The 18,333-nt window shown below is 46.7% G+C and overlaps 1 protein-coding gene across 5 annotated transcripts in view; it reads right to left on the reverse strand.

The window, feature by feature from the left end:
* Positions 1 to 18,333, reverse strand: part of IFT43 (intraflagellar transport 43) — a 48,241-nt gene that overhangs the window by 14,988 nt on the left and 14,920 nt on the right. For 3 of the 5 annotated variants that reach the window (XM_084519592.1, XM_084519591.1, XM_084519593.1), the window contains 3 exons: positions 14,642 to 14,709; positions 758 to 790; positions 331 to 377 (listed from right to left, as the gene is read on the reverse strand). In XM_084519592.1, the coding sequence (XP_084375718.1) occupies positions 331 to 377; positions 758 to 790; positions 14,642 to 14,709 (148 nt within the window). The remainder of the gene's footprint in view (positions 1 to 330; positions 378 to 757; positions 791 to 14,641; positions 14,710 to 18,333) is intronic. The other 2 variants (XM_084519589.1, XM_084519590.1) reach the window with 1 other exon arrangement.

The following is an 18,333-nucleotide window of genomic DNA, read 5'->3' on the forward strand; positions in this document are numbered from 1 at the left end:
TCTTACCCCAGTGCACTATTCTCCATATGGAGGTAATCACAGAGAAAAGTGTTCCCTTGACGCTTTCCTTCTTCCCCAAGGCTTTTTATTATTCTGTTTTAATGAAGAACCAGACTTAGACTACAGACTCACTTCCTCATCCTCCTCTCTATCTCTTTTGCTCTCTCTCCCCCTTTCAGCAGCTGGGGAACTTAAGCAGCTACCACATGTTTCCCCTCCAGGGTGGTTCATTCCCTTGCCATTTCTAACCAGATGCCTCTGCTCACTTTACTGGAGAACCCCCAGACATGCATGAAGGCAATTCTTGCAGTCAAGTAGGTAATACCTTACCTCCTCCATCACTTGATACCTCCAGGCTCTGCTGCCTGAGACGATGGCTGCAGCAAAACACAAGGAAATAATTTCAAATGCAAGGCCAGAAAAGCACCTGTGTTCCCTTTTTCCCCACTAGCCTTGTACCTGATACAAACCCCTAGGTTACTACACATGGCTTAGACAGCAGTGGCTGGGGTGAGTCTGCTGGGAAAGCAGATGCTTCTCCCTCTTTCCATCGTATGGGAGTGACGGAGCCATCACCTTCCTCCACACCCAGGGAACTACAGAGTGACACGTACTGACCCACACTGGGACACACAACATGAATTCATGCCAAGTAGTTCCAGATCTTGGTGTACATGAATTTAGAGTTTCATGCCCCTTCTCCGTGAAACCAGATGTAGAAGTTGTAAAGGAAGTCTTAGCAACAACGGGAACTTACTCTTCTACTTCTTCTGCATGCTTTTTTCCTAACCTGTAAGACAAGGAAAGGTTTATGTTTAGAAAAGGCTAGAAAAAAACTTATAAAAAGCACACCTTTCCCTATATAACTCTTAATGTGCAAAACAGTTCCTGTACCCAGGTCTGATATCACACATCCCACATTTCAAAAATTCTGAGTAACCACTGAGCCAAAGTCCCTGAATGCATCAGGTTAATGCTGAATCATTTAGATCCCAAAGACAGCCAGATATCCCAGATACAGTGAGAGCCACACACACTTGTTTTTTGTTTTTGTTTTTGTTTTGAGTTTCTCAGATCCTTTTTCATCCTCTCTGCCATCAGCTGTGGGTAAAGTTTGCCTTACCTGAGTACAAAGGTCAGCACATCAGCAATGAAGAAGGCATACTTTTTTTTTTATCTACCCCTGAGAGATCAACAGGTTCTTCCTGCCCCTGGTTGTGCTTAAAGATTATCTGGTTGCCTTTGTAGGCTAGGAGCCCCACTTGAACTGGCCAAGTTGAGGTCAGACACGCTGTCGTTGCAGTAAATCAGGGTTGATCCAGCTGAGTTAACAGGAGTTCATAATAATAACGTGGAGGGGGGGAGGCACTGGCAAATGGCAGCTCCCTTGCTCTCCACCCCAGCAAGCCCAGAAGTAATTCAGTTCCGATTAGGGACGCTTGTTCAATATTCAAAATGTAAAACATGGAGGTTGCTGAACCAGCACTTTGAAAAGTTAATTAAATGCCAGGTTTCTTTTTAGCAGATACTCCATCACTCGCTGATTGCTTTGGCCATTTTGCAGAGTGAAGTTTCATCTCTATGCGTTGGGAATAAATATTCTCCCCTCCCTTAAGTCAGGGCACCATGACAAGGGATACAAGGGGCTCTCCCCCACCACATACACTGTCCCAAGACACGCCAAGACGCAAGAGAAGCTGCTTCATTGCCTGGCACGGCTCCTTTCAAAGCAGTTGCATGATATGGAGCAGACTTTTCATCAGTTCTCTGTTCCAGCAGGCCACCATCCTCTTCTAGTTCTCCTGTGAATAGTCTGCTCTTGTAAGAGCAAGGAGCAGGACACAGAGGATGTCTGGCTATGAGAAGGAGAAAGCCCCTTGTCTCCACTGCTCTCCTTGGAGCTTGCAGTCTGTGAGAAGCTAAAAATGAGACAGAATCAGTGATCTGAGCTCTATAATATCCACTGCTATGGTCAGAACTGCAGCCATATAAGTGACATCTGCACCCAAGCTTTCAGCTATATCTGCAGGCTTCTGTTCATGACAAGGCAGAAGCACGATGGAGTTGGGGAATTCAGGAATGTTCTTTCAGTAAGAAACATTTGTCCATTTGCCTCCTTTTCCCTGGTTTGTGAACCCCCTAATACTATAGAGAGAGGAAGGGATGGCTGTAGAGAGCCCACTGCCAGCTCATGCTGGTGTATGGAATCTGAAAAGACAGATATGAAAAGATGATGCAAGATTTATCTTATTTTATCTCTCTCCCTCCTTCCTTCACAGAACTGCTTCCCACACCCTGTCTTCAGACCCTTGCCCTCACAGTGGGATCGTTTCCTGGAGGTTCAATCTAACCTCTTCTTAGCACGATCCCATACTCTTGATAATTGTCCAGCCCCAAATAACCCTTTTCTTTCCATCAGTACTCACGCTTCTTACATCCTTCTTCATTGCCTGTCCCCAGGCAAGAGTGCAACACTCCACATGCTTATACTTCCCAGGAGAGGGCCTTGCTATCCCCATAAGCAATTTCTCTTTCTTTTTCCTGAACTCCCTGTCATGGCAGGTATCCAGCTGGCCCAATGGGAAGGCAGTCGTAAGTTACTCCTAGAGGCAGAGACTATTATGTGCATTCTCAGACTTAAAACATTCCCAGCTTTTCCTAGTTATGTTAGAAAAGGACTCACTGAGGGCAATAAGCTAACATACACCGTGACTATTCACCTTACTGATCTAGATGACTCCAAATCTGGGCAGCTTTGCTGTGGGTCCCAATGCCCTTGCTTGGGTTTAATATTCTGCCCTCACATTTTCATATTTTGTACAATGCACTCAGACATCTGCACAATTCTAGAATAGTGTAGTTTCAGCATTCCCAAAACCATCTGCAGATTTGCCAAATAGCTTTACTTCATTATGAAATAGCTGCACTGTATTGGAGAAAATTGTAATTTGTGGAAAAAAGTCATAAGCAAGGAGAGGACAAGAGTAGTGCCTGCTTTAATGCTAGAGTCTGGGTGTTAGGACTCCCATCAAACAGGACAGTTCTTTCCTGGGCAAGCTAAAGCCCACTGTCAGCCCCTCCAGGGGAATGCCCCAGCCCCCATGCTTCAGGACACAAAGGTGGCAGTGGGTGATGCCAGCCTCTCACTTTGACAGTACCGTGGTTTACACAGAGCATTTAACTACCAGGGGAAGTAGAGCAGGAGCTAGAAATGACTGCTGTTCTGTTTAGGAGACATCTGCTTTCAGTCACCTGCTCTACAGAGGTTTGTTAATATATGACTTGGAACAGCATCAATTGATGAAACTGGCATTTCAAACCAGCTCACAGGTAGAGGACTATCTGGGATTTATGGCATGAAATTTCTGGAGTGCCAGCAGGAATTGCAGGAAACCCTATGTTGCCTTGATGACCAAGCTATCAGGTAAAGAAGACACCAACCAGCTTACTATTCCCTTTTCTTTTTTTTATGGAGCCTTAAACCCAAAGTCTTCCTTTTGTTTTGTTTAATGGCATGTTACTTTGTAATTCCTTGTTTCAAGCTGGAAAATAAAATTACAAAATATTCTTGGTTTGTTCCTAACTAGCGTTTCGCTTTTTTTGGCCCAACTGCATTATCTAAATCCACCTAACAAAGTGACCCTGAGAGAAAAGACAAGCTTTGCCCCCATGTCTTAAAGTTAAAAACCTTCAAGGCAGTAAGAGAAGAAAGGTGTTAACAGACCCTCAAAATGTGCTCTGCCTCCAACCCTGTGGACTTCATAAGCTTAGCTGAGGGCTAAGCAATAGTTGGAGATACTACTCCTGCAGAACCAGCCCCCTGCCTGTCCCTGTGGTCTCCAGGTGCATTGGAAGCCCTGCAGGCATTCTTTGTGAAGTTACCACACTGCTTTAAGTATGCTGTTGTACTGAGTCCTGAGAACTGGCTCAGCTTATCAATGCCAACTGCACCATGTGGAGACCAACATTTCATCCTGCAGGAATATCAGGCCTGGCTACACAGCATCCTCCCCATCCACACGGGCACAGCTTTCTAGTGATGAGTGGAAGCAGGCACTGAAGAAACCGGACTGTAAACTCAAGACAGAATCGACAGATCTCCTACTCTTTTCTTGTGCTCTCAGCAGCAAGTGTGCTGCCCTGGTCTGCTTGCTCCAGCAGGAGGCACAGTGCAGGGAAGGCAGCAAAAACATCCACAGAATGAACAACTGTGTAAGAACTATAGAATACAACACAATACAGTACAATAGCTCTGCTGGAAGGGACCTCCAAAGATCATTGAGTCCAACTGCCACTTCAGGGCTAACCAAAGTTAAAGCAGATAATTAAGGGCATTCTCCAAGTGCCTCTTGAACATTGACAGGCATGGGGCATCAACTACCTCACAAGGCAGCCTGTTGCAGTGTTTGACCACCCTTGTGGTAACAATTTTTTTCTTACATCCAGCCTGAATCTGCTGTGGCATGGCTTTGTGCTGTATGGATACAACCAGTTAATTAAGGGCAAATAAAATAATGCAATCCCGTGAGCAGTGCTCAGAAACGCACTGCTGTATTATTTTCCCAGTTGACTGGCGGCTAGCAAATGTGACCCCCATCTACAAGAAGGGCCGGAGGGCAGACCCAGGAAACTACAGGCCTGTCAGTTTGACCTCAGTGCCAGGGAAGCTCATGGAGCAGATCCTCCTGAGAGTCATCACGCAGCACTTGCAGGGCAAGCAGGCGATCAGGCCCAGTCAGCATGGGTTTATGAAAGGCAGGTCCTGCTTGACGAACCTGATCTCCTTCTATGACAAAGTGACGCGCTGGGTGGACGAGGGAAAGGCTGTGGATGTGGTCTACCTTGACTTCAGCAAGGCTTTTGACACCGTCTCCCACAGCATTCTCCTCAAGAAACTGACTGCTCTTGGCTTGGACTGGCGCACGCTTCGTTGGGTTAGAAACTGGCTGGATAGCCGGGCCCAAAGAGTCGTGGTAAATGGAGTCAAGTCCAGCTGGAGGCCAGTCACTAGTGGCGTCCCCCAGGGCTCGGTGCTGGGGCCGGTCCTCTTTAATATCTTCATTGATGATCTGGACGAGGGCATCGAGTGCACCCTCAGTAAGTTTGCAGATGACACCAAGTTAGGTGCGTGTGTCGATCTGCTTGAGGGTAGGAAAGCTCTGCAGGAGGATCTGGATAGGCTGGATCGATGGGCTGAGGTCAACTGCATGAAGTTCAACAAGGCCAAGTGCCGGGTCCTGCACCTGGGGCGCAATAACCCCGAGCAGAGCTACAGGCTGGGAGAGGAATGGTTGGAGAGCTGCCAGGCAGAGAAGGACCTGGGAGTGATGGTGGATAGTCGGCTGAATATGAGCCAGCAGTGTGCTCAGGTGGCCAAGAAGGCCAACGGCATCCTGGCTTGTATCAGGAACAGTGTGACCAGCAGGGCTAGGGAGGTGATCGTCCCCCTGTACTCAGCTCTGGTGAGGCCGCACCTCGAGTACTGTGTTCAGTTTTGGGCCCCTCGCTACAAGAAGGACATCGAGGTGCTTGAGCGGGTGCAGAGAAGGGCGACGAAGCTGGTGAGGGGCCTGGAGAACAAGTCCTACGAGGAGCGGCTGAGGGAGTTGGGCTTGTTCAGCCTGGAGAAGAGGAGGCTCAGGGGCGACCTTATCGCTCTCTATAGGTACCTCAAGGGAGGCTGTAGCGAGGTGGGGGTTGGTTTGTTCTCCCACGTGCCTGGTGACAGGACGAGGGGGAATGGGCTTAAGTTGAGCCAGGGGAGTTTTAGGTTAGATGTTAGGAAGAACTTCTTTACTGAAAGGGTTGTGAGGCATTGGAACAGGCTGCCCAGGGAAGTGGTGGAGTCACCATCCCTGGAAGTCTTTAAAAGACGTTTAGATGTAGAGCTTAGGGATATGGTTTAGTGGGGACTGCTAGCGTCAGGTCAGAGGTTGGACTCAATGATCTTGAGGTCTCTTCCAACCTAGAAATTCTGTGATTCTGTGTATTATACACCAACTGTCTGCTGCATTATACACCAACGAACATCGGTTTTTGTGAGGGTGATACCTCTGTTTCTCTCATTCCTCCCAGTAGATTCTGGATGGCCAAAGAACATGGACTGACCCTGTCACCCTTACACTTCATTTCACTTCCAGACTGTCTGTGCTCCCAAACAGGACCAAAACCTTAGAGTATTCCCTCAGGCTTTGGCCAGCTGCTGATCCCCTCTCTGTTTCATGGTGTTGAATAAAAAAGAAATTGGGCAGAAGACCCCCGACAGATCACAGTTCACCTTGCTATACAACTCCTACTACACAGCACCTATTTCTCTCCAAGCTGTGTGCTGGGGCAGAAGATATAAATCCGATTGTGCTCTCGAGCACTGAGTTTGCTCAGTTGTGGCCAGCTGGAATCCTCCCTCTATGTTAATGCCAGGGGGTTGAGCCTCAAAAACGAGGCTTTCCCCCACCACCACCCCAGCGCCCAGCTCAGCCGGGTGGGAGCTTCCCAGCACCGTGCTGAGGGGTGAAAGGCAGGTCTAATGTAGACATGATCTCCCTTAAACTGTTTCTTTCTCATTTAATGGCCTACCACGGAGATCTAAATGGAGATAAAGTAGCCGGGCTCAGAGAACCGCCAGGACGCTATCTTTATGCGGCATGACAATGTGTAGTGCTTAATTACACACCGTTAACCTATTTTAGCAGGGGACATCACTGGGACGAATGGGGGGAAAATGTCCTTGAAACCTCCTAATGCCCACAGCTCGCGGGGGCCGCGGTTGGCGGAGGGGGGCCGGACACCGGCCCCTCACCCTACAGGGCTCCCCCAGCTCCTCCCCGGGGCATGGGGGCAGCGGGGCCCCGGGGAGGGGTGTACCGGGCCGGGCTGAGCCCCGTGAGGCGGCGGAGGCCTGAGGCGGGCCGCGGCCGCCCTCTGGCGGGCCGTGAGGGGCCCTGTTGCCGTGGGGTGGGCGCTGCACGGGGCCTGGCGTGTCTGAACGGCTTCTAGACTAAAAGGGAAAAAAAAAAAAAAAAAAAAAAAGTCCTGGTGTTGGAGATGTGTCTTGTTGGGAGAGAGCGGAGCAGACAGAGGGGCTGTTCTGGGCAGCGTGCTGCCTGTGTGCTTCCACCCAAACCGTACCCACCGGTGTGGCTTGGCGCAATCTGCAGGGAGACACGAAGCCTTTCGCCTCAGGGGCACTGACTGTAACTCAGGTCTAGGCCTGAGGGAGGGGAAAAACATGATTAAAAAAAAAAAAGGACATTGTACTCTCTTGCTCAAGTATTTTTTTGGTGCCCATCACCACAGCGAGTGGGTGGTGAGCCACGAGTTGCAGCTTGTTTAATAGCCTAAGGCACAGCTGGTTACACAGCCCAAATGACGCACAGGCACGAACTGATCGGCTCTCCCAGCTCTCCAAATGTGGGCCTCGGCCACTGCTCGTTTGCTGAGGCATAGGGAGTGAAAAACGCTCATCAGAGCTGTACAGAACTACAGCCTGTGCTGGAAAGCACTACCACAACCTGTCTTCTCCCCTATGCCATTTCACCTTCCTTGGGGCTTTCTTCAGTTGTTCAAGTTTCTACCCCCTCTCCCTGGGCTGTGGCAGCCTGGAGAAGGCAGGTTTGCTACAATAAAATCAGGGAGTTAAATCTTCACATCTTCTAAATCAAGGCAGGCTTTGCCGTCAATTTCATCAGAGCCAGGACTACAGCAAGCCTTTATTTTTGTCATTGCATGGCACCTCACAGCCCTCTGCTTCCAAACATTGGGGCACACGGATGTACATGTATGTCTGCATCTCCTCAGTGGGGTTTTGGGCAGACACACATTTGTGGTACCCACAATGGTCCCACCGATGACTTTCTAGCACCTCACAGGCTCCCTGGGGTGCCTGGCCCGCACTGCCCAGAGCACTGCATGGGCAGAAGAAGGACCTGATAGATGCTGTGGTTAACCAGCTCCAGATGAAGCAAGCTTATGAGGCACTCGTTATTCAAACTGTAACAAAAAATGTTGTTTCTCCTCATGTCCCAATACACAGGCTTGCTTTACAGAAGCAAGTAAGGAGGAAGGCTCTGGCAAGCAGGACTTTAGGAACTGGCACGAGGGAACAAGCGGACAGCCGAAGTTCACAGGGGTCACTGAACCTCAGCCTACTCACTGCAGCAGCCCCGTAACAGATGTTCCCAGGGCTCCCCAACTCGCTCACTGGTAAAGAGCTGACCAGCAGAGCTGCTCAGAGCTCCCACTGAGCAACAGAAAAAACAACAACACTCAATACAAATTCCTGCTGTGTGGGAAAACAGCACTGCAGTTTCTGGAGGTATCCACCACACATCTTCGTTCCCTGAGAACAGGGGCTCCTGTCCAAGAGATCACGTCTTCGGTCTCCAGTAACCACCAGGGCCAACTCTCACACCAAATGGCTCCTGAGGTTACAGGAGCACTGCAGTTTCCATTTAAAGGGAAACATACAGTGCTGATCCCCATGGTTACACAGAAAAACTGACTGCTAAAGGGGACAGAACTAGAAAGGAACGTAAAAGAACCCAAGCTTGCTTGCCTTTTTTTTTTTTTTTTTTCCAAATCCCACAACAGAAAACAAACTCTTCAGCCTCTAGGACCTGGCCAAAGTCCCTTTATTTGTGATAGACCTCATTGAAAACATTAAAAAAAAAAAAAAAAGAGCTAGGTATTTGTTACTGAGTGGCACCTTGTGCTATCATCTGAGAGCCACAGTTCTGAAAGAGGGCATTTTAAGAACTTGGGTTAAGGACTTCAGAATAGTAGAGGGGTGATATGGGGTTGGGGAGGTCAGAGAGGGAGATAGGGTCAAAGCAGTAGATCAGATCATCTGAGGTCTCTTTCCACAGGTAAACTGCATTAAGTCAGACTCCACAGTCAATTTAGAGGTGACTTACAAAGGCCAGACAAGATTTTAGCCTTGGCTTTGATATATAGAAAAAGGTTGGTTGCAAATGGTCTTCAAGAGGATTTTGCTTTTTTAAATTCAAAATATTTGGGAGAACAAGGATGGTCTCCCGTGGGTGTGCTGGTAAATTCCTTGGAGATGCAGAGAACTAAGGAAGGAAAATCAGAGAGACTTCACCGTCAGCACACTTTGCCACCTCAGCAGCTTATCTGGACTGTTACCAAAATGTCAGACTCCCAAATTTGTCATGCAAACTCCATTGTCTAGGGTAGCTAGATTTTACAACCTCATTAGCTCTTCAGCTGCTCTGTGTCTTTCAGGAAAAAGCCAAAGAAAACTTCACTAATAAAAACAAACATCAGCAGAAATATAGCTTTAAAAAAAAAAAAAAAGTCCAACTCTTTTTCGAGGTTCCTCTGAGCACTGCAAAGACACAAGTATGGGCATAAGCCTAGCATTTTCTCTTTGCAGGAAACCCTTGCAAGTCGCTCTGTGCAGGATTAAAAGGAAAAAAAAATCCCCCATCACAGCCATGCTACTGAGGGATTCTCAGGTGACTCTTTTGTCTTTTAGGGAGTTTCATTTTTCTGCCAGTTATCTTTCCTGAGTCTAAACAGAAACACCAAGGAGAGCTCACCCCAGCAATGACATGGAGGGACAAGAGGACAAGAGCCTGTTAGCATTCCTGGAACATCCAGCTTATTAAAAAAAAAAAAAAAAAGAGAGAGAGGGAGAGAGAAGGAGAGGAAAAAACCCACCCTGGGCCTGCAGACTGCAGCTTAGCGCCATCTTGATGTCCTTGATGCGTGCCGATGGTGTGGAGGCGGCTGGCACCAGAACAGCCCAAGAGAAGGAATGAGAGGCCAATGGAGATTTATGTGAGGAGAGTGAGATGGACAAGGTAAAATTGTCAGGAGGAGTTGTTAGAAAGTAAAATATATTGTGACAATTCCACTCCTGCCGTTCATCAATAAACTGACAGATCATTTAGTGTCAATTAGGAGTGATAGATGGACAAGTCCCCATGATCCTGGGCCAAAATTAATGGCTGGGAGGGAGAGGGTGATTGAAAATGACGGCTGACATTGAGAGGAAAGTCCTGAAGGTCCCCAAGGGGCCATTACTTGCCTCATTCCCTTGCAGATCAATGCAGGGACAAACCCAAAAACAGACACTTCAAGACAAAACTTAATCAGACTTCCTTTTCTTTCGTCTCCTTCTAAGTTGTGCCCCCTCACTTGGTAGCCTCAAGCCTTTGTACCTCCACTGTTCTCATCTCTGAGGACATCCACAGATGGCTGCAGGATGCAGAGGGAAGCTGCTGTCTTCCCCACAGCCAGAAGCCTGGCTCTGCTCCTAACATGGCAGCGTCACAAGGAAGCCCAGCCTGAGATTTATCTCAACATTGCTGGACTGGGAGTAGAGGGCAGACACAATGACATGAGCTTTCCCCTGCCACACCAGATAAGAGAAACTCATGAGCTCTTTACTACTCCCACTTGCAAGCCAGGGATGGCCAGAGGTTCTATAAACCAGACACTCTTGAGGATCATTTCATATAGATACGACACAGGATAGTTTAAGCCCATCTTTTTGAAACAGGAGGTTTTTAACCTTAGCTACCTCTAGAGACCCTGAATCATAAAAAACCTTAATCTCTTAAATAACTTTCCTCCAGCTCCAGGGTGCAATCTCACCATTGCCCACCCTCCAGAGCCCTAAATTATGTCTACACATTGCTTGGGTTACCAAAGCTGTTCCGCTCTAAAGGTCACCCCAACTGCATCTACTTCCTTCTGACAGGCCCTTGATATCCTGTGAAATGCATTCCTGGACACTGTACCAACACGTGTTCCAAAATGTTCTGGTTATTCCCCTAAACAAGCCTTGATTATTCCAACTCGGTATGACCTACCCCTCAGAAAGGAGGAGAGATTTCAGCTGTGGCTGGAGCACCTGTTGCTAAAATGCCAAGATTCCTATAGAAGAAAGGAGACACAAATGCAGGCACTAGAAGGGATTTCCTCCTGAAAGCAGCACTTGCTTTTTGCTTGGAGGGCCCACCTGAAACGAGCTGTGTTTATTCCACAACAACCCCATCTGCAGCCTAGAGAACTGCATGAAATTTAAGGGGCTCACCACAGGGAGGTTTCAAGACCAAAGGGAACAAGGACCCAGGTAAACTGCAAGTGCCCCTAGAAGAAAAGAGAGGGAAAAAAAAAAAAAAAAAAAAAAAACATACTAACAGGGACAAAAAAAATGGAAGAAATTCTATAAGGATAAGGAGCTATAAGTAGTCAGATAGATGAGATCAGCACAAGCTGGAATTAAACAGATCTTGGAAGCACCTCTCCTTTGTCAAATCCTCACCAGTGTGCAAAACTGAGTTCCCCTTTCCTTTTCCCATTGGCAGGCACTTTGTGTTTCTTCCTTCTGATGCAGGAGATAACTCGACAATAAAACCTCTGCTTTGCTTGTCACAAGTGTCAACACTGATGTCATTAAGGACATCAGCACAGCCTTCAGAATGGCACTTGGGCTCCATCCAGTGGTTGGAGAGCTGCTTCTCTAGAAAAAATCTGATGTAATTACTGTTATTTATATAATCTCAGCAGGGTACTAGGACCCAAGTGGCTGCCTAGGCTCTTGGCTGGTCCCCTTTCCTGTAACACTGCGGCTCCAATATTGCTGGGGCAGCCAGGGGACTGCCTCGTCTCACAGAGAGCTGTTCTCTCTCTGTACAAACTGAAGTAAGTCCAGCAGATTCAGTTGCAGAGGGCCCTGTCAGTAAGGAAAAAAAAGATGCTTCTGTCACTACTTTGCACCATTTATTTGCTGATAGCAGAGGCCAAGTCTGAGGGTTTGCTCAGACACTTATCTGCAGTGCTCACTATTCCCCATATTTACAAAACTGAACTCCTAGTAATGACAGATGTTTTACAGAGGTACTGGGAGTCCAAAGAAATCTCTACATGCCTGACTTTTGAAAACTTATCAAAAAAAAAAAAAAAAAAGAAAAAGACATCATTTCAATAGTTCTTGGGAGTTTAAAATTCTGACACTATGCTATGGAGACTTGTGATAAAATTACCTTATCTTACTTGCATACAATCTGTGCAAATTAATTTTAAAACCAGTTACAGACTGGAAAACTTTGAGGGGTCTCCTCCTCTTCTTATATTGCAACAGTCTGAGACAGCACTGGTCTGATGGAAGGAACAAGTAGGATGGTGAGAATATTTGCAAGTTTACCAAGGTATGACAAGATCTGGGCAAGTAAGGGACTAGGAGGGAGCAGCAAAGTTAGAAAAAAAAAAAAAAAAAAAAAAAAAAACAGAAAACCACATTGCAAATGAAATTTTACTCTAACACGTCCCAAATGGAAATAAAAAGAACAATTTCAAGTCATCATTTCACACTGATAAGACTTTGAACTAGAAATATAGCAGAAAAGGGTTTAAGTATCCTGCAGGGAAAGCAACAAGTATGCAGTTGCAACTGGCTGAATCTGTCAGAAACAGAACTAAAAGCTTAGACCTCAAATAGAGAAGAGAACACACAGACAGTGACAAGACTGCTTCACAAGTGGCTGCAGCATCCCATCTGGCCCACAGCATATTCACACAACACAGAAAATCTAACTGCAGCCACTCTGCTCACCCTTTCTAAGCAAAAGATCACAGATTTCAATACTGGCAGTTCAAAATTACTTCGAGAAAATTACTGAAAGCAGTACACTTCCCAAGCATAGGCTCAGTTACACTGCCATAGGAGTCCTTACAGCTGCATCAGACGTATCAAAAGAAGCATGGTATTTTAGTGTGATTGCTTCTCTCATAGTGAAATTGGAGCAAGTCAGCTTGATGGGCTTCCAAACTGAGTCAGATTGGTAGAAAGCTGTGGGGAGATAAAGCCTGAGAAAACAGAAACAAGAAAGCTGCAGCAACATTGGTATGACATCAGCCGATGACTCAGGCTTTTCACATGAAGGTTTTTACTCTGGGATATGTCACAAAGACAGCCTCACAGGCCAGCAGCTGAGACTTTTCTGAGGAAGAGGAGAGAGGGAAGAGATCACCGGGTTGAGAATCTGCCACTGAAGGAAAGAACTGAGAGGGAAGCAGTTGTACAAAAGTCTCGTCCCTCCTATGCCTAAAGAAAGTCAGAACAAGACTTGCCATCATAAAATGCATTCCATAAAAGCTCTTAATACAAAGGAAGAGAATGCTGTCAGATAAAGCATGAATTCATGTATGCATGAATGAGCAAGGGGCACGTCTTCATCTCACATCCCACTGGGCAGGGTCATACAGGTAGAAAGGGCTGCAGCCCCTAGCTCCTGTTCTGCTTCTTCAGCTGAATCGTGTCCAGCCTCATAGGAGCGTTTACTCCACGCACCTGCTGTATCTATAAACCATGCAATTGGGATGCCAGAGAAGTATCACTGACAGCTACTGCAATCTATCAGATGAGGCTGAAGTTAAACCATGGAAAACATCCTAGAGGAGCACACAGCACGGTGCCATTACATTAGGAACCCACACACTGTCCTTCAGGGCACATTAGGCTCAGTCCTGAATAAGTGTATTAGCTCCTATCCAGTCCCTCACGTAGCCACCAATTACATGATTTATTTTTCCTAAGCAATGCAATTCACCCTTGTTCTCTGCTATCACATTTCCATAAAGCTTCTACTTGGTTCTACAAAGAGCTGATTTATTCTTCAGAGACAAACAAAGAGCGATAATTTTCCCAGAAAAGTACTGTTTTCCAGAATATCGACCACCTTTCTCACCTCCTAAGAAATACTGGCTATGTAACAGGTCTCTGAATGTCCTGTCCCATTCTCAGAGTTCCAGGAAAGAAAATATATAACTTTTCCAGAAATCTGAGTGCCTCCAAAGCACATGTTCAGACATATACACTCTTATTATAGGCTTTAATGTATACAAGCAATCTCACACCACTCCGTGGCAGAGGCCTTCAGTTCAGTGAACAGAAAATATAACACCAGCGTAACTTCACAGCTTGAAAAATAATGAATAGATTGAAATCTCCTCGTAGTCTGAACTGTCTTTTGGTTTTGATATTAGCATATCTGAATATTTCCTTTCTATTACTTGTCCTTCATAAGCATCAGGCTTCTCAGCATACATTACGCAATTTGTACAGTTTTTTTCTTCCATCTCTTCTCTCTGACCATCTCCATCCGTCTCCATTATAGCACAACCCCATACACACGTACACATTGACAAATTTGACCTTTACTGTCAAGGCTAATCACTAAATCCCGAACTGTTCATTGCACACTTGTCAGTGGGACACTGTCATGTGTCACTCTTCTGGAAAGGACGCAGGCAGTCAAATCCTACCCCCACCAGCTCCTGTATTTAACATGCTTGTTATGTTCTTGGGCTCCTTCCAGTTCCTATACCAGGTGAGGAACACACCGCCTCCCACAGACAGAGATGTGTACACACTTCTGAGCCCAGGCAGAAGTGTCAATTTATAAATTTAATAAAATATAAACATTTGCTAGTGGAACCATGCAAGAGCAACACTTCAAATGCTTTCAAGGAGTTACAAGGATAGTGGAGATACAGCCCATCTGCAAGACTCAGATTTTTTTTTCCAATGCCTGCAGCAGCAAAGCGCAACTAGTGATGTTCAGTTAATCCACACCTAAGCTCTTAATAAAAAAAAGAGGTGAGTACTCACTTGGTAGGTGCCAGTACAGGATCATCTGCCCAGCCTCCTTGCCGGCGTGGGGGCTTAGGTGGTGGATCCTTTAGTAAAGAGAAGAGACACGTTACAGCCAGCTCCAGTGAAGCCAAAGTCAAGGCATTTCTGACACCAGGTTCACACATACTAAAGTAACAACTTCTCAAACAGAGAGACAGTGTTTAAAATGCTGTTTAATCATAAATAAAAGGAAGAGAGATATTGCAGGACAGTTTTTTGAGTGTCTTTGTAAGCAAAAGATGTACTACTCTAGTCAACATCCTGACAAGTTGCAGGTCTGGGTGCCTTTGACCTGCCCAAAGCACAAAGGAGATTAGATCCACAGAGGATGTGCTGTTCAAGGCATGTTTCACGGGAACACCTTCATTACCTATACTCACATTTTGGCTGGGAGCATCACATTTTACATGTTTGCTAGGACACAGGTCAGTCAGCACATGTTTTAGACTACTCATTTTAGATGAGGAATTGTTCCCTTAAAGTGTCTGCTTTTCTCCACTGGCTAGAATAGGAAGTTAGATGACAAGTTCAGATACGGACAGACACACCACAGACCTCTAAAATTAGGGGAGATGAACCCTGCCACCACCAGCACTTCTGAAATGCTAAAGGGAAAGTTCATTTGGAGCTTAAAGACACTCCCTGCTATGTTCTTGCACTGTCTTGTGTGCCACTCCGCCACATGGCAAGAGAAGACAAGCCTTCAGCTTGGGGCTTACAATGGGAATTTTCAAAGACTGGGCGCTCCGTGTGGGATCTGCCCAGCGTCCTCTGCAGTTTGGGACTCAGCCCCCTGCTTGAAGCACCTCGTACAGCAGCAGCTTCAGTGTTTTGCATGGCAGGCAGTGGTGAAAGCAGAGGAGCAAGGTGAACCCAGTGGATGAACTTAAGTTTATGTAGCTCCCACTTGATGGTGCCCAGGTGGATGGACCTGTGAAAGGCCCATTGGAAGAAGGGATAATTGGGTAAAGTGATGTCTGAAAGTGAGGAAAATATAGCCAATGCAAAGGTGTCTACGCTAGAGCAACGGAAAGGGGACATGTGGCTCCCACAGCTTTTAAGAAAGGGAACGGACTGGGTGACTCCTGAGGATTTCTAACTTGACAGAGGGGAACTTGCATGTGTGGTGGGGTCAGCCCCGAGCCAAAGCCGAATTGTCTCTTGCCACAGATGAGGAAGGGGCTGAGCTAACCCCTGATGGTAGGGGTCTCCCGTGTTTATTTCTTGAAGCAGAAGCATTGTTTGTGAGTGTGGGAAATGAAGAGAGCCTGCCAGGGGCAGCCGCTGCCTGCTGCAGGGAGGGGGCACGACCCCGCATAGCTCCCTGATAGGAGCAAAAATAGTCATTCTCCAAAAATAAACAGAGAGCAGGAATGAGGCAGGAGCCGCAGTCCCAAAATACCAGCTTTCTTCGGCAAAGGGAGCACAGGAGGGCAGAGGGACAGGCAGGGAGCGTGAAACGCAGGAAACAGGCTCCTTATATGGGCTCATCCGCAGGGGACAGAGCTCAGCCGACTGGAATGGCCATGTCACAGAATGTGAAGCCTTCGGGGGCCCAAGTGAATGGAGTTTTCTGATCTTTAAATGATTCCCCCAGATTCTTCAGATGCCAAACCAGAGAAGAGGCTGCAGTGCCAAAAAAGGAGCATTTTGAATTCGGTTGATCTGGACACACCCAGAGCCCAGGAAAAAGGGGAAAAACACACCACATATGGGCGTGCGTGCCCACATAAACATCCCTATTCCCATTACACACGCCCCTACCTCAAAAACACACTCCCTCCCACGCCGATCCTTCCCATGCAAACAACCCTTCTCCCTCCTCCCCGCATGCCATCCCCCGATCGGCAGCAGCCTATGTTCCCTTACAACGCCTCGCAAAGGCACACCGAGGGACACACATGCCACCAAAGAGCTTGGGCAGAAGGCTGAGGGAAAACAGCACCTCCAGAGCATTCCCATGTACTTACAATTTCAAAAGCCCCATCCCCAAAACTAATCTTTAACTCCAAGATAAGTCACACTGGGCACTCCAGATGAAAGGGTGCTGAGAATGACTTCCGAGTGCTTGCACAGGCCATGACTCCGTTGTGCTTAGGGGCTTGATTCCAACGTCTTCCCAATTTTGTAATGTTTTCCCATTGATCATACGCATCAGGCAACCGTGAATGTCTGTCAGACCCTGACAAACAGCTCACATATACCTACAGGCCTTTTATTCCTCTTGCAATAAATCAGGCAATTCTTTCTGAACTGCCCACAGGAGCACTAGCAACAGGAAAGGCAATGTTAACTGTCAGCTGAGGATAAATAGTTTTTCTTCGTCGGTTGCCTGTAAAGTGCCATAATAAGGTCACACGCCACATGCACTTTTGTCAAGTAAATAAACTTACCTTCGTATGCCTTCCCATTTCTAAAATGTAATTTACAATTGAGAATGCAACGTCGTGCATGGCGATAATATGGTCATGGTTAGGGACCTTGCAGCTGCAAGCAAGAGCTTGAGGCAGAAAGTGAGAAGAATGTCAAGCCCTGAGGGAGCAGAGCAGAAATGGTGGATGTAGTTCTTCTGTAATGGAGCAAATTAGCTCCTGAACACACCTTTCTGATGAAAAAAGACAGTGGGCTTTAAATGATTAGCACCTGTGCTGTATCTTGGGCAAGTTTTATTATACAAAGCTATGAACCCAAGGTGATTCAGCATTCAAATCTCTGAGACTCCACCAGCTCCTGACAAGTGTCCTCTCTCATGTCCTCTCTCAACCACACCGCTAACTAACCACTTGTTTGCTGTGGTTTGCTTTCCTGCTTAAGTTTTGCCAGTTATCTCTGGAAGATTCTCCCTACCTTACTTTCTGCAGATTGTTTGCTTGCATGGGCATGTTGCCATGGTCTTGTTTTATTTCTCCTCAGAAATTCAGTTCAGTGCCATTTTCATGAAGGCAGGATTTCCCAAGCCTTCTTCCCAACAATTTCATACTACCACCGTAATCAGGGTTTTATCTCTGCCTTTGAAAAATGACTGGCCTCGCTCGGTGAGCCTGAATTCCATCTCTCTTGCATTAATGCAGAAACGCTACCTCCTTCTTTATCTGTAGTCAGGCCCCTTCTTATCAGACAGGTGTTCGATTCTAATTTGGCTTCCTCATTAAGACAGAAATTTCCAACGTACTTGTCAGATCATGTCTGCTGTTTTGAAGGTGCTAGTTGGGTATCGGTTCCCTCACGGAAGCAACTAACCTGTGTCTCTGTGGGTCCTGAGGATCCAGCAAAGTTTCTGGTAAGACCCACCACAACGCAGGCAGATTACGGACACGTTGGGTCCCTCAAATTCTTGGGAGGGTCTGGAAATGCGAATTAATTTACCTTCATCAACATGACAACTCCTTTGAAACAGCCAGCACCCTGTGCAGGGAAGCAGGGACTCAAATGACATTGACGGTATGCAACAGAGGACATACAATCTTTCTGTCATGCTGTACATCTCCTTAAAATGTGTGGGATCTGTGTTCTGCCCCTATGAAAACACAGTGAGATTTGTACATGGTTTGTGTCCTGTTTTCACCTGTTAATGACCATGGAGCAGAAAGAAAGGCGTATGTCCAGACTAGAACTTCCTTTTCTCCAGTAGGTTGCCAGTTTCCCCTGACTGAGGGAAAACAAACGTT

Source organism: Aythya ferina, assembly GCF_964211825.1.
Source record: "Aythya ferina genome assembly, chromosome: 5".
Taxonomy (NCBI): domain Eukaryota; kingdom Metazoa; phylum Chordata; class Aves; order Anseriformes; family Anatidae; genus Aythya; species Aythya ferina.